At 53.5% G+C, this 24749-nt stretch overlaps 1 protein-coding gene across 1 annotated transcript in view; it reads right to left on the reverse strand.

The window, feature by feature from the left end:
• LOC125711867 (cytoplasmic dynein 2 heavy chain 1) overlaps positions 1–24749 on the reverse strand; it is a 77900-nt gene that overhangs the window by 38724 nt on the left and 14427 nt on the right. The window contains 42 exon segments of the mRNA XM_048981273.1: positions 585–728; positions 2420–2554; positions 2632–2751; positions 3272–3435; positions 4747–4870; positions 4990–5088; positions 5560–5580; positions 6258–6367; positions 6582–6723; positions 8653–8779; positions 9158–9244; positions 9715–9836; positions 9949–10072; positions 10367–10527; positions 10623–10736; positions 11913–12050; positions 12334–12488; positions 12858–12936; positions 13583–13725; positions 13917–14030; positions 14121–14229; positions 14325–14573; positions 14663–14793; positions 14919–15086; positions 15187–15289; positions 15935–16079; positions 16246–16397; positions 16548–16794; positions 17574–17833; positions 17922–18077; positions 18216–18345; positions 18427–18634; positions 19406–19670; positions 19997–20196; positions 20498–20613; positions 21044–21267; positions 21354–21536; positions 21801–21983; positions 22314–22519; positions 22783–22912; positions 23783–23896; positions 23987–24099. Of these exon segments, the coding sequence (XP_048837230.1) occupies positions 585–728; positions 2420–2554; positions 2632–2751; positions 3272–3435; positions 4747–4870; positions 4990–5088; positions 5560–5580; positions 6258–6367; positions 6582–6723; positions 8653–8779; positions 9158–9244; positions 9715–9836; positions 9949–10072; positions 10367–10527; positions 10623–10736; positions 11913–12050; positions 12334–12488; positions 12858–12936; positions 13583–13725; positions 13917–14030; positions 14121–14229; positions 14325–14573; positions 14663–14793; positions 14919–15086; positions 15187–15289; positions 15935–16079; positions 16246–16397; positions 16548–16794; positions 17574–17833; positions 17922–18077; positions 18216–18345; positions 18427–18634; positions 19406–19670; positions 19997–20196; positions 20498–20613; positions 21044–21267; positions 21354–21536; positions 21801–21983; positions 22314–22519; positions 22783–22912; positions 23783–23896; positions 23987–24099 (6215 nt within the window).

Genomic DNA, 24749 nt, shown 5'->3' on the forward strand with positions numbered 1-24749 from the left:
TATTAGTCACTGCTTTAAGGGACGAGCTTGGGGGAGGGGGGGGGGGTAAGCCAGTGGAAGAGTGATAAACCAAAGAGAAAAAGAGCTGGACCGACCCCCCCCCCCCCAAGTCTGGCACTGCGCCAAACAGTGATATGGGACAAAGATGGCTCACTTCATCATATGCCTGCATAAAGGGGTTCGAGTGAGGGGGGCGGGGGGCTGGGGGGGACGCAGGATCTGCAGGGGAGGTGAGTCACTGTCCCAGCAACCCCAAGGACAGGGGCCATGCACTGCTGGCATGCAGCAGGCAGGGGGCGTGTGCAGAGTAAGCCGTAGCACAGGTGGAGAAATGAGGGCAGGGGGGGTGATAGGTATAGGGGAGGTTACTTTGCAATGAAGAGCACTAAAACAAAATGGTCTGTAGGAAGCAAACCCCCCCCCAAATAAAGAAGATTGGGGGAAGCCATGATGAGGAGGCTGGCAGCTAAAGGAACCTGGAGCCATTTCCCTTTGCCACAGTCACTCTCCAGCTGACCCCCAAAACAAGAGAGAGGCGACAGATTGCAGGGAGTCAGGGGGCCCTGAGGAGCCCGGGGCTTTACCTTCTTGCTCTGCAAGGCCCGCTGGAAGATCCTGAGAAAGGCGGCCAGGCTGAAGCGGTACATGTTATTAATTTTGGAGAGGTCGGTTATGACGAAGTACATCGTGCTGGCGAGCTCCGCTAATGGGAGATAGGCATCTCGTTCCTACGAGGGGGGAAGGAGATGGGATGGGTGGGGTGGGGGGGGGGAGAGAAAGCAGAGCGTGGGCCAATCAGGACTGATGTCACAGTGCCCCCTTGAGGACAAAAATTGTCACTGCTATCCTGAAGATGAAGAAATGACTGACGACATTGAATCAAGCAGGCAATCTATTTCCTGACCTTAAATTAATTGCCATTGCAGAGCAATTGAATATTTGATAATATCCAAAAAACACAAGGCTGTTACTGCTGCTTGCACATTCAGAAACTATTTAGGCAGCTGTGAAATGCGGGAGATGGGGTGACTGCGCCACAGGCTCCGCCCCAGGCTCCGCCCCAACCTGCCCGGCCTGCGGTCAAGCAGCCATTAGGACGGGCCCTCAGTGTACACAGGCACGCTCTGCATCCAAAATGGTGCGACTCAAATAGCGAGACAGAGCTCACAGGACCACAACCCCTCACATATACATTACCAGGCACCTTGTTCCTGCCTCACGTTGAACTGAAACGTCTGTTTCTTTTCTTTTATTGAATTCTTTTTACTTAACGAATCACGTTTGTGAACTTGAGCAGTTTTTCAAACCCCAGCAGCATAGCGTATAAGGCGGGGCGCTGGCACACCAGGGCAGAGCACAGCCAGAGCGGCCGATTGGCCACTGCAGGTTTCCCAGGGTGCACTGCAGCTCAGAGCAGAGTCCGGGGTCTGGAAACAGCACCCATTTATACAGAAGCTTGCTGGACAACCGCAGAGCTAAAGCACGGTCCTGATGGCATTTCAGCGAACTCTCTCCAAAAGTAAAACTCTCTAAAGTGGCATAAAAATGTGCAGCTAGAAGTTTGAAACTCACGAATAGTTTCTTCAGTTATTTAATGACGGCGTGACTGACTGCTCACTCTGAGAAGTGCGACACTCGAAGATTAACTGCCACTTATTTCTGCAGAGGTTCCTCAAGAGCGAGGAGCCCGGTCTGAAACTGAGGGGGCAGAGGAGAGGGCCGTCACCCCACCAGGGGAGCCCCAGCTGCAGACACGGCTGAGAAGCTCGGTCCCTTTCATGTGGCTTGGCGCGGGTGCACTGCAGCGGGCTTGGTGAGCGCCGCATCGAGCGCAGACATGAAAGAGAGGAGGTGACACTGAGGGGAAGAGCGACCGCAAGACGCTCGCAGGCACTCGGCAGGAAACGAGGGCCGGGGACCGAGCCGTTTATCACCCTTCAACAAGAATACACCCAGGCTTCTCAACACGGCAGTCTAGGGAATGGATTTACCATGCGACACACTGACTCATTAAGTGTGTGGCGTGTCTCGAACCCGAGAAGCAGGACGGGCCTCATCACCACACTCGCACTGCCAGTCACCCCCCCTCCAGGGCTGGGGGCCTGCGTCACATCACGGCCTCCCCGCTTTAATCGGCAGGTCATGACATTCAACTTTAGTTATGTTTTATTAAATGACAACTTATTCAATTTTTACCCAACGCTTTGGACTAGAGGCTTTTAAATGAGTTTCAGCACCTCTTAGGACCTGATCTTAACTAACACTCTACCCTCCTAAGCATGAGGAGTCTGTCGCCAAAACCCCCCAAATAAATTCAGATGCTCCCCAAGCTACAAAACCTGCATTAGATTGGGTATCTTAGGAACCGGTGGTGGGGTCGCTGTGGCGGCGATGATGGTGACCCCCCCCCCACCCTCACCTGATCGAGTGAGACCTGCAGTCGGTGGGACTCGGCCAGGGCCTCCTGGATCAGGGCGCTGCTGGACTTGGTCTGGTTCAGAGACTCGATGAGCTCCTTGTTTTCCAAGATGTTGCCCTGCGCTGTGGCCAGAGTCTGGGGGGGGACAGGGAGATGGGAGGGAAGTCCTTTATGTAGCACCACGCCGCACAGAGACCACGGCAGGTCCGTACCTCCAGCAGGGACTCCTCCAGCATGGCCAGCTGGATCTTCTTGTCCTCCTCCTGCTGCAGGAGCCTGGTTTTCTCTGTCTCTAAGTCTGGCTTCTCCTGCTGAATGGTCAGTGCCAGCAGCTGGGGGGGGCGACCCAATGATGATGTCAGACACACGGGAGGCTGCCATTGGCTACCATATCTTATCAGATATACATGTACAGTAGTGGTGCGTGGTTCATTGGGTTAGAATGCTGTAAATCTTGCGATCAGAAGGTTGTTGGTTTAAATCCCAGGGTTGGTAGAGTCATTTTGCCCCTGATCAAGGTCTTCAACCCCTCCCTTGTCCCTGCTACACTGCTTTGGATAAAAGTGTGTGTTAAATGCATACAATGTAAAAACACACATAAAAATGCCTTTTAGAAAAGACTTTTAGAAAGTTCCTTGAGGGACAAAGTGACCCAGCAAACCCAGCGCCCCGCTGTGCCATTCACACATGGAGAGCGCCCCCTGGGGGTGCATGTCAGCATTTCCCTCAGTCCCTAAAGCTGCAGCTTTGTGGCTCTATCTTCATACCGATAAAATATGTTTTGTTTTGATAATTCTTTGTTGATGTAACCCCCCCTCCCCCCTCCCTCACGTGGGCCCCTTGGGCCCCTACCTGTCCCCGGAGGCCAGCGCGGGTGCTTGTGAAGTTGACTTCGGTCACCACAGAGGCGGCGTCCGGGGGAATGAGGGGACTAGGATTGCGAGTGGCCAGAAACAGGCGGAATTCCTCGTTGTAATCGACGACTTTGTCCCCAATCTGGACCACATAGCGAGGACCTGGATGGGTTGACATGGCAACGGGTCAGGATCACGGCACCACACCACAGCAGAAGCACCCCCCACCCTTTTCATGGTGACTGGGATCATTCTCCATTAGTACCATGCCTATTCGCGGAAGAGACCAATCACAGGGAGCTCCCTCTTCCGGAACGATCTCACCGAGTCTGCCCCAAAGGCTGATGGGAACTGCGCTTCACAGAGCAAGCTGGGCACGAACAGTGTGTTGAGTTCAGGAGTCCTGGGGGGGGGGGGGGCACAGGTAGCGCTTGGCCCCTGACGCTGCCCATTTTACTTGTTAATGCGCTGGTGCTGCGTGGGTAGAACATGCTGACCAAGGGAGCAGGCAGCACAGATGCTGATGTCTGACCGCCATCTAGGGAAGGGTTGGGGGTGCTGCAATGCAGCAAGCACTAAGCCCCGCCTCCTCCATCTCCCACTTCTCCTCCCCCCCTCCATTTTCCCCTTTTCTTTTCACTCCACGTTCTGGGTATGAGCCCACTTGCTTCCTCCACTGATGCAATAACAGTGTGTGCAGAAGCGTGCAGGCCTCACTGTCACACACATGCAGTGCCTTCATTAATGGCGTGTGGGAGTATGCAGGCTTTACCGTGACACATGCGTTGTGGGTCCAATAGCGGTGTGTGTCGGAGCATGCAGGTCTCACCGTGACACACGTGTGGTACATCCATCAAGTGTGTGTGGGAGTGTGCAGGCCTCTCCAAGACACGCGTGGCGTGTTGATTAGCAGCGTTTGTGGGAGCATGCGGCCCTCACCATGACACACGGGAGGTTTATTCATCAGCGGCCTGAGTTTAAGCATGCAGATACTGACGTGACACATGGGCAAAGGTGTCGCCATGACAGACGCGTGGTGTGTTCATTAGCGGAGTGTGCGGGGACATGCAGGCATTGGTGTGACACACGCGTGCCGTGTTCATTAAGAAAACACAATGAAAGTTGGCGTCATTTGCATAATGGAGAAGGCCTTCCTGACAGACTTCCTGTGGCGGTTATCAGCTGACACGTACAGCTGCAGACGGAGATAAACCCTCAGGCCAGAGAGAGCGAGCAAGCGAGAGAGACGGAATGAGAGACGGAGAGAGAAAGGAACAACAGCAAGTCAAAATAAAAGTCAGTGCAGTGTCCATGCAATCAGGTGCGCTGGCCTGCAGCTGATATAGTGCCCCAGCGTCACACGCCATCCAGCGTGTGTCATACTAACGATTCCTCGAGGCCCAAAGCTCACAGCACATCTAGGGGGCCCTGGCTGGAGAGGGGGAGGGGGCAGGAGGAAAAGGGGGGGCCCACCCTGAGCGATGAGGTCGCGTCTCAGAAGCGGGTACAGCACTGGCTCCACCCCGTCCATCTCCTGGATGATCAGCGTCTTCCCGAAACGCACTGCTAGTTCCAGGGACGTCATGAAGTTGGAGTCCTGGCACGGGGGAGGAATGCGGAGAGGGGGGTGTGTGCGCCGGAACATAACCGAGCTCCAGGAGCGTGGCTTGACAGCGGGGGGAGGAGGGGCTGGGGGTTGGAGGGTGGAGCTCCTACCTGCTGGCTGATCACCTCCAAGCGGGACTCCCTCAGGTGAGCTTGCAGCCACTCGGTGGCCCGGGATGATGGGTCGACAAGGAAGGGACAGGCACAGCTCTGAGGGTAGGAGGACTTACAGTCAGTCACCCACGTGCGGCCGCTAAGCTGCTGAGGTGGGGCCAGGGAGCATCAAAGATCCACACGCATCCCATACATGTGAGGTGCTGCAAAAGCAGGCTGAAAGGTGCCTGACTGACCAGGGACTCCCCAGGCAACTGCCTTAGTGCGGCTTGTACAGACCGCCAGTCTGCTGACCATGAAAAGACATGAAAACTAAGAGCTCACCAGTAAAGCCAATAGGAATTTCATAAGAGATGAGTGGTTCTCTGGCCAGTAATGACACAAACGTGCATTTCAAACATGGCTGTCACCCACATGTATGGGACATTTGTCTTGAGCACTCTGCTCAGCTTTTAGGCACTGAAAGATCGATTCAGAGTACGAGGCAGAAAGAAAGAGGGCATGTGAGGTGAGGGCTTCACATTGCAGGGTGAGCTGGGCCTGTGCGGGGGGAGGGGAATCTCTTACCCTTAACTTCAGGTCATTGATCTAGTGCAGCAGTGTCATGATGCGGGAAGCAGAAATGGAGAGACGAAAGGTGATTAATGGAGACACTGACATGGAAGAGACACTGACATCACAACGTTAGGAGGAAGGGAAGCCTGCAGTCAGGCCTAACCCCAACCCTGCAGTCAGGCCTAACCCCAACCCTGCAGTCAGGCCTAACCCCAACCCTGCAGTCAGGCCTAACCCCAACCCTGCAGTCAGGCCTAACCCCAACCCTGCAGTCAGGCCTAACCCCAACCCTGCAGTCAGGCCTAACCCCAACCCTCCATTCACACCTAAGCACACATTCAGCCAGCGGAACAGCAACAACATTCTTCTGCACCTTGGGCCTTCAGATTTAATTCACGAATCTGAAACTCACAGAAATGGGGATTTAAAAAAATAAATAAAAAATCATCATTCTAAAATCAGCCACAAATGTGAACGTACACATTGGCCAGCCACTGCTTCACCTCACCGCCAAGCCAGGCACAAAAGCACATGCGTAAGTGAGCAGGACAATGAGCGATATGAAAACAAAAACGGCCAATGGGAGCACAGTGGGCGTGGCCAACAGCCGGACAACCATACCTCACAGAGTATCTGCTGCCCTAAACGTCCCAATGACGGAGACCCATCTGCCTGCCTCACTAATCACGCAGTGCCCAGGCTCAACCCACCTGCAGGATGACCAGTGCGTTCTCCATGGACAGGTCATCTGAGGGCAGACCCTCACTCTTCCAGATCAGCTGCTCGCTCTCCGAACACAGGAAGTGCCTCAGGTCAAACCCTAAAAGGGGGGGAGGGGCACTTCATGACAACGGTGAGAGATTATGAGGAAAACACCTTAAGTGAGTCGCACCCACCGAGCTGTGGAAAAGGTCACCTTCCAGAAGAAAAGCCTGACACAGCAATACCGCCCTCGCTCGCGAGCACCACCACCCCCCCACTGGCAGCTCGTTAAGGATAATTAACTTGCAGTGCAGGCAGATCTGGCACATTACTTTGAAGGCCTGATGCCTCGATCCACTCGTCCAGGCTGGCCTTGCGGCGGTCCTCGGGAGCAGCGGGAAGGTAGGTGATGAACGCCGCGGACAGCTGGGCTCTCCGCGGCAGGCTGCCCAGCTCGTCCGTTATCTCCGCCACCTGGCAGGACGCGAGAGCGCGCTCACGCTCACACGTTTACAGAAGCACACCGGCACAGCTCACTCGCCAGAAGCTCACACATAAACACCCAGAATTTTTACTCACACGCTCGTCATGCTTCATTGCTGTAGCACACTTTTAATACTGCGCAACATTAATTGCTTTTAAGTCTCTGCAAACACACACAGACACACACACACACACCATGCTGCTCTCTCTGGGCCATCCTTGTACCCACTGGGAGTCCAGCGGCAGACGAGCAGCTGGATTAGAGTGCTAAGAATTAACTGACACTTTAAATGAAGATGTAGTATAATATTCAGCATAAAGAATGTATCTGCCTGTGGCCTGGACCTTAGGTTAAACCATTTAAAAGGCGATACCTTGAACAGCCTCCACCCTGGCCAGCATAAGTGGTGTGAAGATGAATGGATGGAGGCATTAATGGATGGATGGACGGATGGATGGACGGACGGACGGACGGACACTCTGCACATCCTTCAGTCAGAAAGGCACTACATTTATCACGTAGGATGGGTGACCCGAAGTGATGACATATTACAATTATCCCACAAAAGTGCCGCGCTTTGGGTGATGCATTAAGCTTCACCTGCACCACCTGAAGCTCATTATTCCTGACGAGTGTGTGATCCAGCAGCACAAGCCACAGGCTGATATATCGCTCAGCCGGGCCTGAAGCGGCCTCCTGGATTTGGCACCGGCTGGCACCTGCTGGCATGGCGCCAGGCCAACGGCATCTGCACCATTGGGAACAAAACAGCCAGCGCCTGCCCCATCAGTCTGCCATCTGCGACGGGGGCCATCATACAAACACTTAACACCAGCCTGGGCCAGCCAGTGGTGCGGCGTGACGTTTCAATACTCAGGCTTAGGAACCTGAAGGACGGAAGGCCGGGCTCTTAGACCTCTGAGTAAAGAAGCCTGAACTGTGAATTACGGTCATAATTACATATGGGGACTCTTCATTCATTTGTATGTGAAAAACGCTAATCCCAACATGACGACCTCAGCCCCCACCCAGCCGTAACCTTAACCGTAAGTAAGCAAACAGAAACGCAAGACCTTTGGTATTGTTAGTTTTTTTGACTGCAGTCACAGATTTTTATAACGCACAAAAAAAAAATGTCCCTACAAGGTAAAAAAGTTACAGGTTTATCACATTGTGGAGAAATCTGAGGAAGTCTCCACAATCACTAGCATATCTTTAAAAATCAAATAAAGTTTACTTCCGCTGCTTTGCATTAACACTGCATACGTTCCCAGAGACAGTCATAATCATTCTCACCCCTGCTATTTAAATCACTCCTAGACGGGTTTAGGTTGAACTTCTTTTTGGTTTTATAAATAGCCCAATATTTATCACAACAAAATCATACGGCAATACTTGAAAAATGTCCATAGTTCCATAATTTATCAAAGTATATCATTCAAAATACTTTATTTCCTGTTATCCTGATCTTGTTGTGTCTGTTCTTCCAACCGGATTGCAATTATAGCTTGTGTCACTTCATTTGTCTACAAACCCATTATTATTAATCTTATTATTGTACGTCTGTGGCATAATAGGTCAACTGGGATAAGCCCGATGCTAACAGGCTGAAAGGAGCCACATCGCCCCCTATTGTAGCGGATTCATACTTTGCTCAATAAATCTATTCCCCTCTCATGCATATATACTGGGACAAGGAAATTAGTCCGATTAAATGGCGTAGTTGAGCTATAACTGTAGCAGGACTTAGCTGTGCATGTAAACGTATTGACTGTAATAACACGCGCACACGCACACACGCACGCACACACGCACACACACATACACACGCACGCACACACACACGCACACACACACACACACACGCACACACACACACACACACACACGCACACACACACACACGCACACACACACACCTGGGCGTTCCAGCGAGTGTTCTCACTGTCCAGCTGGTGGACGAGCTTCTCTGCAGCCCGGATGGTGTCCTGGGCCAGGCTCACCTCTGCCTCCAGTTTGGCCGCCTCAGCCGTGCGAGCCTGGAACCTGGGGGAGACAGGGAGGGTCAAACACTCAAGCAGGCAGCCATACACCCAACCCCCCCCGGGATTCGCTGGGCTCCTGGACGGATTCCCCCACAGCACTACCCTCCCTGAGAGGAGGCAAGATGTAAATTCTAGAAACATCCACGAATAGCAAAGTTTTTATTTTAAGGGCTTTCTTTGTTTTTACTAATATCATGGGCTACCCTCTCTCACACCTGACAGTCGGTGAGACAAATGGCAAACACGTCACTAACGGGAGGGCTGCCGACCACTGGAAGGCTCTCGGTACTGCAGCAGCAGCAGCAGGCTGTGTGTGTGTGTGTGTGTGTGTGTGTGTGTGTGTGTGTGTGCGTGTGTGTGCACATCTCAAAACACGAACCTCTCCTTCAGCTCATTGACTTTCTTGCCCACAGAACTCAGCTGATCCTCCAGTTTGTTCTTCCTGCCCTCAGTTTTCCTCAGGTTTCTGGAAAAGATTAAATGCGGGGCGACATGAGCCTAGCATGAAAATTTCAGCATTCCATCGCAGCAGCATGCAGGAAAGGAGTAACCGCAGAACCATGGACAATCAGGCTTGGATGAACACATGGCACACCATAAGAAAGAGGCATAGATTCATGGCTAGATGACGGATGGATAGATGGACAGGCTGAGGGACAAAAATGCACAGATGCATCATGTGAGCAGATGGAAAGATATTTGGATACATATACTAATCCTGGTCAAATGAAGCCTCATGAACCATTTGCTGCATTTCCTGACCCCACTAGATGGTGCTAGATGGTTTACTGGAGTATGCCTTTTATGAACAGAGAGTACCATCTAGTGGGGTCAGCAAATACAGCAAATGGTTCATAAAGCTTCATTTGGTCGTAACTAGTATCTACAGAAGAATGATGATTCTGGGTGGACAGAATCGCCAAGGAGGACACTTACTCCATGAGACCGGCCTGCTCCTTCTCCAGGGGCTGGATGCGCTCTAGGACACGGGAGTACTGTACGTTGGCCTTTACCCAGGCGGCGAGAGGTGCAGCTGCCGCACTGGCGCGTTTTGCATTCTGCCAACAGCGTATAAGCAGTTAGCGTGTCCGCCGTTAGCATGCATGGCATGGTGAGCCCAGTAGGGGGCGATACAAGGCAAAAACAGGACGAGTGGGTTCTCTGCTTTACCTTGGGGTCGAATGAGGCTCTGTTGCGGTGCAGCAGCTCCTCGACGCTTTCGCGGATCTCGTATGTTATGTTCCGAGCATCGAACGTGGCGATATCCTCCCTCACGCCCCTCTTAGCCAGGAAACTGTGCGAGAAAATGCGCTTTTAGCAACAGATGAATGCCCAAAGTTATTGGAATAAAAATCACTGCCGATGATCGCAAGCAAACAGTAACAAATGGTTCTGTTTATTAAACATTGCAGCCAAAGACTGCTGAATTTGCTTAATGTGAAACTGTTTATAAACAGGGACACAGCAAAGCACTCCTGGTACCAACACCGCACTAAGGCTTCTGGGTAAGAACCTAAGTACAGTGAAGTGTGGCTCCCGGTTCATGCTGCGTAACAGAACTTATTCCGATTGGCTGCCTGTGCCTTACCTCTTCATGCTCACCCACGAGGTGTCAAAAATACCCATGAGCCTCAGCACTCCCTCGAGGATGTCGCGGATGATGTCAGGGGGCATGCGCAGCGACCGAATCTCCGACAGCGCCTCAGGCTTGATGTTGCCTACGGCTTGCTTGGCCTCGTCCACCAGGGGCTGGAATTGGGGCGACGCGGGGAGCAGCAGCCCTGTCAGCAGGGGCACCCACTGCACGCAGCCCAGGGTTGCAAGCTACAGCAGGCTGGCCCTACCTGCACCTCCTTCAACTCGTCGTCAATCTTCCTCTTCCTCTCCTCGATCTTCGCTGCTTCATCGGCTATCCTCACTTTGATCTTCTCCATCTCGTTCTTCTGGTCGCTGGCGTTCTGTCACAAACGGCCCCAAACGCACACGCTTACTAAATTCCTGCGCCGGGTGCTACATGCTCCCACCTCCATGTGCTGGCAGACGTCCGTCGGCCCACGGAGGGCCTGGCCTCACGGCCTCCCTGGCAGCCCTTAATTAAACCGGGAGAGCACATTTAAACGGCCAAGCTGCTGTGTCTCCTTATGCTGCCTTTACTGGGCACACCCAGAATGCCACACCCTGCCACCTCTCCGTCCCGGAATCTCTTTACTGGGCCTCGCTTAAACGCTGTCCCTGTGCCACTGCAGTTTTTGGCAATGTGGGGAGCAGCCGATCAGCAGCCGCCATCAGGCTCAGTGTCTGAGTATTGGGGGGAGGGGGGCAGCATGCCACAATCATTGGGAGGAAGGATAGGGGGCTGTCATAAATTAAACCCCATCTCTGCCAGCGCTACCCGTCAGGGGATGGTCCCGCGCTGACAGACGCGACTCGAAGCAGCCTGGCTTGGTCGGCACAAAGCCCACGTCCGTCACCCACTAATAGGAACATTTATCTTTCAGGTGTACAAAGAAACTCGCACAATAAGCTAAAACTAATGTGAGACTTAAAGCCGAGAGCAGGATGGCCTGAACACATGGGAACAAGTACACACTATTACGACTTTCTTGGTAAGGTTTGGCCTTCATGGGGCTGAGAGTTTGGGGGCTAGTGCCTCTGATCAGAAGGGCACTAGTTCAAATCCCATGAGTAATTTCACCATTGGGTACCTGAGCGAGGCCCTTAACCGAATTGTTCCACAACCGTCTAAAATCTACTTCGCTTTGGATAAAAGCATCTGCTCTATAAATAAAAATGTAAACGGGAGGAAGGGCTCCTTACAGCACCGTAATGAGGTAAGATACACGAGGCAGGATTCAGTGGGCTGTTACATGGGCTCCAAGGGCCTGACAGAGGGCGGTGGGACTGGATCACTCAGGGGTCACACAGGCCAAATGTCACATTTGGACGACGTTCTATAGTGACGAAATTAATCGAGCTTACCTGTCAGTTTTGTTAGTTATCTGTTGCTAATTGGTTTTAAACACTTAAAGTAATTGGATTCCCTGGTTAAGTGTGTGTCTGTGTCACATGGCTACTCTTATGCGAGTCCCCCCCACAGTAACCCCTGGTTGCCCCCTGGTGGCCCGGCTGAGCACCTGCATGGAGGCGGTGATCTCGTGCAGTGCAGCGTCCGCCTCGGCCTGCTTGGTCCTCAGGAGCGAGCTCTGTTCGGCTGCCTTCCCCTTAAGCTCGTCCACAAGGGTCTTTGCCTCGTTCAACTTTGACACGCCGGCCTGTATATAAAAGAGGGGGAGTCACGGGGGCAGAGGGGAAGGAGGTCCACTAGATTTCATTTGCACTCAGTCCCATCTTAATCGGTTAACTGGCCCAATTCCCAGTGAACTACGTCTCATTTACCCATTTTCCACGACAGAATTAAAAACTATTAAAAATGTAATCTAAACATATAGAAGATTATGGAGCAAAATAATCAAGGAGAGAACTAAGAAATCCAATGGCAGCACTTGCGTGCTCTGCAATGTGTAACACATCATTGCTGACCGGTCCATTATGCACCTGTAGGTGGCGCTGCCTCTCTGTGAGCGCCGCCTGCTTTCTGCTGTAGATGGCGCTGCAGGCATGCAGGAAGGCCAGGTAGTGGCTGGGTGTGGCTCCGTACTGCTTACAGGATGCATGGATGGCCAGGAAGGAGGAGAAGAGGCCAGCGTGTGCTGTGCATGAACAAAGAGAGAAAAACACAGGGGTTGATATCATCTACAGTGTCAGCAAAGGGTAACCCCCATGTCTGTAGTGACTCATGCAGGACAGCAGGGGGAGCAGAGGCGAAGGACATTAGATGACCTGAAGGGCCCCCAACAGGAAGATTAACCTGAATCTGCACAGAATATATAGCCATATGAGCCGAGGAAGGCAGAATGCGAGGAGGAGTCAAGACAGACCATGTGAACACACACACACACACACACACACGCACACACACGCACACACACGCACACACGCACACCTCCTGTCAGATGCACAGATTTAATGCACAGAGACTCATGGCCATGTGCACATACTGGGGGGCCGGGGATGTGTACCTGTGAGCTTTCTCCTGCTCTCCTTCTCACTGCACTCCTGTTCATCCCCGAAGGCCTTATGCAGAAACATCTCAGGGATCTATGGGAAGGCAGCACTGCTGAAGCCATCGCCCGTCCTGACGTGCACACTAACACAGACCTACTCACTGCAGAACCTGAGACAGACGCCCACACACATTCTCACACTCTGCAGGGACTCTTCCCTTTGACTCGCTTTAATGCACTTAATGATTCCTAACCACAAAACAGAAAAAAAACATATATTACAACATAAAGCAAAACAATAAATCTTTCAATAAGGATCTTTCAGCTGCTATGAGACAAAGAGATGAAGCTGTAGGCAGAGGGCGTCCACTTCGTGATGTCTTGTCGTCACGTTCTAAATGAGGCTGAGTCTCTGCCATGCTAATAGCAAGCAGCCTGACATTAGGAATTAAACTGCAGGGCTGCCGGAGCTACCTGTGAGAGGACAGTCCCACGCCGACTAGGACGCGACTCGATGCAGCCTGGCATGGCCGGCACAAAGCTGCCGTCCGTCAGCCACTAATAGGAATGTTTATCTCTCAGCCGCACAAAGAAACTCTCAAACAAATATCAGAGTTAAACCCTGAATGTGTACAGAAACACAGGCACACACACATCCTGGTGCAATGCACACAGAGCACCCTCTGCTGGACGAAGCAGGAACCACAAATAAAGTTTAAGATGCCCATGCACCCCCTCACCTTCTTCATGGAGCTCTCAGACCAGCCCTCCAGCCACTGCACACAGCACTTGCGGTACAGGGCCGGGTTGCTCTCGCAGTTGATGGTGAAGCTTGGGCTGCTGCAGTCCATGATCAGCACCACATGCAGGTTCTGCTGAACTCCTGCACGGGGAGAGGCGTGCAAGGCCGAGGACGAGATCAGCGTGAGAAGCAGCACGGGACAGAGGGAGTGTCCGCTTTGCCTCATCTGACTGACCCCAGACCAGTGACAGTACAGACCAACACCAGCAACCCAGGCATAGAATCTGATCAGAGAAGGAGGAAGTGACATAGGAGACTCCACCAACACTGACTATGTGAGAAGTAGCTGAATATGGGGCCGGTGAAGCCGTCTTGGGAGGCCTGGTCCTTCAGGGGGGACATGAGAGGCTCCAGCTCTTCAGTGGTGTACAGCCCGGGGACCTCACCTGCCGGGAAGCAGAGCAGCAGCTTGAGGGACAGGTGGGATCCACGGCCATATGCTGCCCAGGTCACGTGTGCGGAGGGCCAGCACTCACCAGATGACAGTAAGCTGTTCACCATCTCCAGGAACGAGGGGTGCACAAACTGGTAATCTTCCAGAAGCAGGACCACTTGATGGCCCTCGACGCCGGCCTGCTGCATCACCTGCAGGGGGCGCAGTCGCACAGTGGGACTCCGTCACATGGGGCCTCTTGGCAGAGAAGGCAGAGCACTGCTGGGTGCATGGAAGCCTCCCTTACGCTTTTCAGGTCAGCCTTGAACTGCTTGAGGCCATATCCCCGGGCGATCTTGGGGGTCAGGAGGGCGGCACCATGCATGTGGCTGATGACGGAGGCGGCGGTACGGCGCCCCACCCCGCAGCGGCCCGCCAGCAGCAGGGACCCCCCAGGCCGGCTGAGAACCCGGTCCACACGGGACATGAGCTCCAGGACCTCATGGAAGAGAAGCAGGTGCAGCTCACGATTGTCCCTGCTATACTGGACCACACCCTGTGGGGGGCGATAATGGGGTTTTACTCATGAGCAGTAATGCTTTCACACTCCCAGTAGCAGACACCCCCCAGGTGCCCCCCGCCCACCTTATGAATGACCTCCTTCAGGTCTGCCGAGTTCAGCCGGCCCAGCGGCCTGCCATGTGGCGGGAGGGGCTGACCAGGTGCTGTAACAGATCTGGCCTCATGCGCAGCCCCCCACGTCACGTAGAAGGTGTCTGTGCCAGGAGGGGGGGTAGGGGCATGCAAGATACAAAGAGCAAACTCACAAACATGAGGTAAGCCTGCCAGAGTCTGAGGGGTAGTGACATTCCCATAGGAACAGAAGTGTCACATGCCTTACCGGCCATGTTGTCGAGGGCGTCGGTGCCCCAGTCACCCCGAACAACAGCCTGCAGGATGTTATCGAAGGCGGAGAGGTCCTTGGGGGCCACGATGCGATCCCTGAACAGGCGGCGCGCCTCATAGGCGACGACCTCCAGCAGCGCGTCTGCGGGTTCATGTGACCCACCTACACAACACAGGACAGAAGACAGGGCAGCAGAAGCATGGCAGACTGGGGGAGATGCAACAGGGTCTGACGGCCAGCAGTTAGCGAGATGGGGTGTCACCTGTGCTCAGGTCGTATCTCAGCAGGCTAAGTACCCACTGGGTAAGATCACACGGCGTGAAGAGGTAGTGGCTGTGATCATCCACCGTAAACCTGGATTTAACCTGTATGGGAAGCCAGTGTCAGCACTGAGGATGTGCACCGAAGACACACACACACACACACACACACACACACACACACACACACACACACACACACTGACCAGTGCTGGCCCTGAGTCTAGCCACTTCTCATCTGTAATGCCTCTCCTGTCTCCAGCAGCTGCAGGAGGGTCTCTCCTCAGGATGCAGGCCTGTATCAGCGACTGATAAGGCCTGGATTCCAGACTAATCTCAACTCGGCCGCTTTTTTATTTTTTGAAAAATATCAGCGCTTTAGGAAAAAGCTCTCTCTGATACACCATCTAAACAAACCTGAGCTGTGCAATTACTCAGCCAGGGCTCAGAGATAAGGACGGACCAATTGGGGCAGAGCACGAGGCCCAGCGACAGAAGCGAAAACCAATCAAAACAGGGCTGAGAACGAATACATTCATATCACACACAAGTCTGAGCATGACTCCACATGCTTTGAAAATCATAATGAATAAGGCAGGATTATCATGACATACCGGATATTAATAAACACGGATCTTACTTTCCAGTTCACTCCACCGCACACGGATGTGATTTCTTAAGCCTTCCCTAAAGGCAGATTCCCTTATCAGCAGTTCAGTCCTGCCACAGCGCCGCCCTGCTGGCACGCACCTGCTCGTACACTTGCACCAGAGAGCCAGCCAGCTGGTGAGCTTTGCCCGGTGAGCCCCAGGCCGAGAGCTCCCCTAAGCTCTTCTGCAGCACGGGCAGGAGGTAGGCACTGTAGATGGTCTGCAGCTGCTCCCTGTCCGGGTAACTGAGGAGGAGGAGGAAGGGATGGAGAAAAGATGGGGCTCGCATCTGTGGTGACATCCGAGTTGTGTGAGGATTGTTGGGCATCCACAACAGATTTTATACTTCATACGTTGGGGGATCATATTCAACCAAGAAATGGGTCAAAATCCCAAGAAAATTAAACTCACTCGATGGTACAGATGCGCACTATTGATGTGAATCTAGATGAGAGAACATGTCTACCAACAGTGCCCCCTGGTGACATGGAGGCCACAATCTGGATGTTCTCCAGACCCACCCACTCCAGGTTCTCATCGTAGAACCCATGGTATGTCAGTACCTGCACACCAGAGACATGGGCCAATAAGAGGGCAGGGTGGTGTTGGGAGAAAGAAAAGCCTGCATGCTTGACGCTTGTGGGACTTCCACTCTGCGTCTCACACACACACACACACACACACACACACACACACACAGCATCTGCACCGACCTGCTGCAGAAATGCGATGAGGTTGCTGGTGCCCCATTTGTCAGGCTTGGGCAGGTTGACGTCTTTGAGGTAGAGGACGAGCCGCTCGCAGTCGCGGGGCCGGTACACGCGGCCCGTGTTGGAGCTGATGGCCAGGCAGGTATGGGAGAGCGTCTGCAGCACGTGGGCGGATGTCGTCTGGGCGCTGCAGTGCACCGTGGCCACCTGGGTGGAGCGCAACTGGCAGAAGGCTTGGCGCAGCAGCATGCTGAGGGAGCAGAGGGTGACCCACGCGTGAGCAGTCCAGCAGGAACTCCCCACCCCACAATAGAGTCAGGGTAACTCACACACAGGGGAATCCCCTAGACGCCCACTGAAACTATGGGGTCATGGCGTTACACGTGACGTCAATGACAGGTACCATCCTGACTGAACAAACGGCTTTACCCAGAGTCGGCCAGGCCCGATTCAGCAGGAATCCGGTTTAGTGAGCTCAGCCAGACAGTCAGGCTAAACCCTGAGCAGAAGAGCGATTTATCAACAGATTATGGGGTTAACCTTTTTAGTGAGGGGGAACAAAGATAGAGAAATTCATCAAATACGCGGCAGCCTGAGAGAAAGGCCTGGTGTTATTTATAAAGCGCTTGCTAAGGTCAACAGCATAATGTTTCTACTACATCAGAACCCGTTTCATCCCTGCTGGCCACAATGGCACCTTCATGCTGGCTGTTCTGCAAAGCCCCCCCCCCCCCCCCCCCAGCTCCATTTTAGGAGATGCTGGGCCAGAAGTACCCTTAACAATCATGGTAAGTCAGCCTTGAAAAGACACATGGTCTCAGATGGTGCAAATCGTTGGCTCTGAAAGTGCAGAGCTGGCAGGTGGAACTGACAGCTACATCAGCTACACCCATAGACCACATGTGAGCCGGGCGGCAGATGTGTAACACAGACCTGTTAAAAACGCGCCGCCGAATATAAAGTGCAGATGAGGCGGGCACTGCCAGCAGCTGGCCCAAAGCACGGCCTGGCGCCCCGCCACACCCCTACCTCTTTCCACAGCCCTCCGGCCCCACCAGCAGGAAGGGCTGCCGGCTGCTGCTCTGGAGCCACGGCCAGAAACCGTCGTGTCCCCTCTGTGTGTCCGGGGTCTGGATCAGCGGCGGTGCTTGAGGGTCGCTCAGGTCCTCCACAGACAGGCCATCGGGACGCAGCAGCTCATACGCAGCCAGCCTGCCCGAAGACGTGTCGAAGAACGTGTCCAGGGGTCTCCGAGGGTCCGGCGGGCTCTCCCTGGCCCAGGCCAGCACCTAGGAAGAGCCCGGAAAACGCAGTCAGCCAAAGGGGTCCGCGGCAGGACCCAGAGCGCCCCGCCCGCTGCCAGCATGTGCTGCCCACCTCCTTGGCAAACTCCTGCCTGGACTTGAGGTTGAGGTTCCCCCCCAGCCCATGGATGAGGCTGACCACGAATTGCCCGCGCTCTCGGATGGCGTTCAAATGGGACAGGCCACTGAGCACCGTGCCCACCAGGCTGGTCTCCACCACAAAGTCGTTCTGCGTGCCAGGAAGTGTTGAGACAAAAGGTCAGTAGCAGGGAGTGTGACACCCCAAACACTCTGAACGCACATTCCCACGATTTCCAACAAGGAAATGACATCACATGTGGCAGAAAGGTCCGATTGGACCCCGAACCTGCTTTAACACCCAGTCCAGGCTCTTCTCAAAATAGTCTCCGATCCAGTTTTCTAGCTGATTCCGGCAGTCGTCAGGCTGAGTCCGCAGCCAGGACTTCACCAGGGCTCTCACATCGGTGTCCTCATCACTGGCACAACAAAAGAAAAACAAGCAATCAAATAGCATGACAAGGACCCCTAGATGCTTTTTTGGGGGACGAGGTGCCCACCTGAGGAAGATCACGCCCATGCGGGACACGGTGGCTGGTGAGGCACAGCTCAGGTCGTGGGTCTCGAACAGGAAGTTGACGTTGGGTCCAAACTGGATGCGCTCGCCGCTGGGCATGGTGAGGAGTCGATTGTCGTCCAGCACCGAGTTGAGAGACTCGATCCACTCAGGGTCGATGTCTCCGTCACAGATAATCCATGAGCTGACCTCTGATAGGGAACAGAGCAGAGCTGCAGAGAGGCGCTCTGGACAGTCCTGCTGGGGGGCTCCCCTATACACTGCACGCAGATCACATCAGCTATGCTACAGACCAAGCTCTCGTCCCGTTTCACCAAGGACGTGAAGGAGCTTTACTCTGCACCTCCGTCCATTTAGGCTGACGGTGAAACGCGTCACGCTGCCACACGGTAACACTTCTCAGGAGTGTCACACAGACGCAGAGATACAGAGGAGGGACAAGCAGCTACACCGAGACAGAGCTGTGATGCAGCAGTTTGAGAAATATGCCTCAAGAATGTGGGTCAGTGGGGGTTCTGGGTGTTCGAGCACTATGACGCAGTCAGTCACATGTCCGACTCGTGCTCACTGCAGCTGTATCTGAACTCCAGCCCCCCTGAAGTGGGAACGCTGCTTTAATAATAATAATAATAATAATAACATTATTTTAAATTATTATTATTATTAATAATAATAATAATAATAATAATAATAATAATAATAATAATAATAATAATAATAATAATAAGATACTTTATTGATCCCTGTGGGCCCACAGACATGCTGAGGCTGGGTTTGAACCTGCGACCTTCTGATTACAGGCACACAGGCTTAGCCCACAGAGCCACACGATGCCCCCAAATTTTTTATTTGTTATTAGTTGAATGGGGCACTGTCTGAGAAACAGCCCATCCAACCTGTCTAGGCTGCCGTGCCAACGCCCTGCCAGTAGGGGACAGTGTGCGGGCAGGTGCAACTCTTACCTGGGGGCTCGCGGACCACCTGCCGGGCGCTGTGAGTGAGGACCCCGTCTGACCACTCGCGCGTGTCCATGTCGATGTGGCCCAGCAGCTGTCGCCGTGGCATGGCCTTGGGGTTGACGGTGTACTGCCTGACGGGAAGGCCCAGGCGCATCAGCGCAGCTCGCAGCATGCGCCACAGCGTGGACTTCCCGGCACCGCTGGGGCCGACCACGACCACACCCATGCGCTGGCGCAGCTGCTCGTACAGCTCCTGGGCCTTCTTCACCTGGGGGAGGGCGAGGCAAGTGAACCCCGTCTGATACTGGAAGATCCCATCAAAGGGGGCCAGTCCGCATTCGCCATAGGAGGGGGGGCAGCGTGGTCCTTGTATCGAGTCTGGCCTTGGCACAGACTGGAACCTGAGCATCAGCCAACCCAACTGGAGACAGTGACCCAGATAGAGGCCAGAGTGTGCCTAAATCCGAGAGGTTCAACTCTGGCAGTGTAGAAAGTTGAATGGGATGCCTCTTGCTTGGAACCAATCTTAAAAAAACGTTTACTAGACCCAAAAGTAAGTCTCCTCAGAAGAGGACAGGAATCGGCAAGCCGCACCTGGCTAGGAATGGTCTCCAGCCCGGCCTCCTCCAACACGGCCACCAGGGCGGCGCCGAGCGCCTCGTACTCCACGTCCCTGAAGTCAACGCCAGGGAAGACGTCACGCACCAGGGCGTCGAAGCGCACGCTGTCCGCGAACGTCAGCTTGGACATGGTGTTCAGTCTCAGAGCCTGAACCACGATGTGACTCTCCGTCACTGTGGGGGGCGGAGTGGGACAAACCTTAGCACAGGACTGATAAAGCACAGGATGATGGCCGTGCACTTTAACACTTTAACCTTCTTCAGTCTTTTATGTTTTCAAGCAGCTGTTATCAGTAAGAAAGAATATCCTCATTTTTAAGCAGTGAAGGAGAAACACACACACTATGCAAAAGGGCTCCGTCATAACAGAGGGGGGGTGACTCACTTGTTTGATATAGCTTTCGGCTTTTTGGATATTGGCAGTGAGGTATACAGAAAACCCCAGAGACGCCGGGGGGGGGGGGGGGGTGCTCACCCTGCTCGCCAGGCCGGCTCCTGCGGTACTGCTGCAGCAGGTTGCCGCTCCCACGCAGCACGGTCTTCAGCGCTCGCAGCCCCCAGTCATAGTGCTGCTGGGGGGTCAGCAGCTCCCTGCGGGTGACACACACTCACAGGGAAACCCGGGCAGGACGGCAGACAAAGAAAAGAATGATGCACAGGACTTCAAGGCGATGCGAGGAGGAAGCAGATGGTCAGAGAGTGGGAGGGGTGGGCAGAGACAGCAGCGCTCTTCACCACCACTCAAACCACACATTTGCATAGGGCCACCAAGGTTTGAGCGCCCCCTGCTGGCCACAATCAGTCACCACACTAAATATTAAACAAACACCTTCCTTAGATGCTAACCAATCAGCAAGCTACAATCTTCTGACTCCACTTGCTGTTTAGTTTATGAAACATCTGAGGGCGGCACTTATTTTGGGAATCACATTTTCCATGCGCTGGCAGGATCAAGCCTGCTTTGGATTCCCTGACTCCCGCGGGACCCAGTCCAGGCTGGGACTTCACCACGGATCCTCACCTGCACAGCGTGAAGATGGCCGCCAGCTTGCGACCCAGCGTCCGGCCGTCGCGGAAGCCTTCAGAGTGCAGGATCACCTCGGCAATGAGCTCGTTGTCTGGCCGAGTCATGGCCACGGGCCGGAACAGCTGCTTCAGGTTATCGGGCAGCTTCTGCCGTCCACCGTAGCCCTTGCCTGCCGGGTTCAGTGTGATGAAGACGCCCGAGTTGGGATCCAGATCCACCTGCAGGGAAGGGCGTTAGGCACGTCAGTGACTGTCCTCCTTTCTGCTGGGACGGCCAGCACCGGGCGCCCAAGCCCCGCCCTCACCTCCCTGCCGAGGAGCTCGCAGGTGCTGCGCTGGTTCTTCAGCGAGTCCTGGATGGCCTGCACCTGCATGGACACTGCCGACAGCACGGCCTCCTCCAGCCGGTTGAACTCGTCGAAGCAGCCCCACGCTCCACACTTGACGAGCCCCACGAAGATTCGGCCCATCGACCGGACGTCAATGCCCTGCGACGGACACAGCCACAGCACATACCCGACCAATGGCAGTCCGGCAACGCTGCCCTGGCATCCTGCACTTTCCAAGATCGTGCCCCTTGATCCTTATTGAGTTAATATGTTATATAACTAGCTGCAGGTGCAGGTTTTACCAAAACTCAACTACCAGGACCCCAAGGAGCCCTAAATGGAAAGTGCTTTGGTCACGATCGGTGACAGACGTGAGCAGCACACAGATCACATGAAGTAAGCACAGGTGGCTCTCTGCTTTACCTCGTCACAGTTAAACACCAGGACCTGTCTGCCGAACAGCCCACCGAGCGCCTTGACCGACTCCGTCTTGCCGGTACCAGCCGGCCCATAGGGGTTACCCCCCAGACCCGTCTTCATGGCTTGGGTGAGGGTGAGGTAGCACTTATCAGTGAGTGGTGTGTGCACCAGCTTGGCCGCGTTGCCCTGGGGGAGTAAGACCAGGACAGTGTTACACAATGGTGGGGAGGGTTCTGCGTTCAGCTGCTCAAAACCGGCTGCTGTGGGGATGGGCCACGCAGAACACCAGACAGGAGGGAAAACACAGCCTTATACTTTTTTGGACATATACTGCCATCTTGTGGTCAGTGCACTTGAAATGTCCATGTTAGAAATATCAGCACTTTCTCAGTGCTGTTGGAACAAAAAACCCATCATCTGCAGAGACTGTAATTCCTTTGAGCTTAGAGCTCTTTAGAGATTAATGCTAAACCTCCTGAGGCTTGTCCCAGTAATCCCCTGCAGGCTGGCTTGTACCTGGTACTCATAGGTGTAGAGGAACTCGGCGTCCACCATGCGGATGTGGCAGACGCCGTCCGGACGCAGGTAGAAGCGGAGCTGCTTCTGCCAGGCCCAGGCCTCAGGGCTATGAACCTGCTGCTCCATGAGCTGCTTCACCACCTCAAGGTTGTGGATCACGTCCAGAATGAGTGCCTTCAGCGTCAGCTGCAGCACGCTGGCCTCTGAAATCATGAACAGGAAACGCGCTTAATCGAAAGGAGGTAGGTTCAATTCCCACTATGTGTCCCTTGTACAAAGAGTGCAGCTGCCCCGGGGGAACCACTACTAAGAAAACCACCACCAGTGGAGGAACTGGACAAAGAACCAGACAGGCCTGCAAATTCACTCAGCTTTCACACTGCAGTGACCTTTCCCAGGTGAATCCCAGGCATTTCCACCGCCCGCTGTCCGCAGGAGTGATGCCTGCATTTGGATGCACGCTGACCTGCGCTCTCCGCACTGGTGTAGTGTGCCAGTTTGGCCATCAGCTCCACCTCCAGCTGCTGCAGGCCCTGTCTGCGGATGGCGCTCTCCACCTCCTCCGTGAACTGGATCTGCTCGGCCAGGCACAGGATCTGAAAGCAGACTCAGTCCCATCACCCTACACGCACGGGAGCCGTCATGAAAGCGGAGCTCAAGAGTCGAGCACCAGAGTGTGTCCACACAGCGCTACTGTGCGAATCTGAGCCGTACGCAAATCTGGCCGGGTGTGAACGACACGCACCGCGCTCCCCGCTATCTTAAATCTGTCAGTGCTGTGACTGAATCCAAACAGACACCTTCAGGCCCACCTAAAATTAATCAAACCGTAGGAGGATAAATGAGTCAGAGTGTCATAAAAATTAACCCTGAATCATAAACAGCATCCTTCCCCATTCATAACAGACAGCATTTCTAGTAACGAGGTGACCCCCTCAATGGGACTGTACTGAGAGTTAAAAGCAGACCCTTCTAAACTAAACTTTTCAGAACTGTTTATCTGCAACTCAGCCCCACAGAGACCGAAACGTTAGGCAACAGGAGCCGATGACCCCACAGGAAGAGGAAGCCCATGTACCGGTCAAGGTGCCGAACCTCTTGGGGCTCTTCCGGTTCTCTCTATCAGGGTCGGAGCAGATTCTGAGAAAATGTCTCCATATAAATAGTACTGAATTACAGAAACGCTCATTTTAAGGGGACGTCCCAAAGCTTCTGCTTGGGATGGGGTTATAGACCATAATTTCAGTGAGAGTCAGTGGGAACTCCCCACCGCAACACCCCTGCTAACCTGCTTGTGTGTTGGCTTGGCCATATGTACATGTATACGAATTTGAATTGACAGTAGCACCGGAGAACAGCAATGCGGTTTGAGACTCGTCACTTAGGTCAGCGTTAAAATGAGCGGCAGCTGGAAGTTTCCACTGCGACAAAAACGTGATCAAGTATTTGAAGATGCAGAGCGTTACCTGGGTTGGGTAGCGCGCTGGATCCAGCTCGCCTCTTTTGCCCGCAGTGACGCACTCGCAGAGAAGATGCTTCAGGGTCACCTTCATCTCAGTGGAGAGATTGTTTAACCAGACCTGGCCGACAGACAGACACGTGTTGCTTACACATGCTGGAAAAAGGTGGCGCCCAGAAACCAGCGCGGGTTTGTAAGACAAGAGCCTGACCTCCACAGCGTCAGAGATGCGGACTGTGCTCCTCAGGGAGACCACCTCACCCTCCAGGGACCTCATGGCTGTAATGTTCTCAAAGCTCTTGTCAAACTCCACACTGTTGATTCCTGAACATGAGCAATGGGACTTTAGGAAGATCCAACCGCAGAAAAAGTGCCCTTCATATGACAGCACCTCAGACAGCGATAACAGCAGCAAACAGGAAAAAACATCAAAATCCTGGATATTTTGGCCAACACTGAGGTCACGAATATTTAACACGATTACCCACCGACTTCGGAAATATCATGCATTTACTGATTTTGTCTTTAATGGATTTCCTCGAACCCTAAATATAGTTCAACTGAGAAACAATAAAAAGCGGCTGGACAGTGGAGCAATGGCAAAACAAAACAGGAAGATTATCGAGAAATGAAATGTGGCACATCATCGAAACGAAATAACTCGGAGAAAATCATTGGAAGCCAAAAACCTAACCGAAATTAAAATGCATTTAGTGCTGAGTGCAGACTATTCGCCAAAAGAGGCCATTTAAAAGTTCCCACTTTTCAGAACAGAACTTGTGTCAAGAATGACACACACGGGAAGATATGTTTGGGATGTGCTGGGCCCAGGCAGAAAAATTTAAATGGGAAAAAAGGGGGTTAAAAATGATTTCTATCCATCCATACACCCACCCACCCAGCCAGGTAGGAAGGGGGGCCATTTTCCTGGGCATGGCAGGACAGTGTCCTACAGGGGGAAAACGGAAACCCAC

The sequence above is a fragment of the Brienomyrus brachyistius genome, chromosome 17, assembly GCF_023856365.1.
Source record: "Brienomyrus brachyistius isolate T26 chromosome 17, BBRACH_0.4, whole genome shotgun sequence".
NCBI lineage: Eukaryota > Metazoa > Chordata > Actinopteri > Osteoglossiformes > Mormyridae > Brienomyrus > Brienomyrus brachyistius.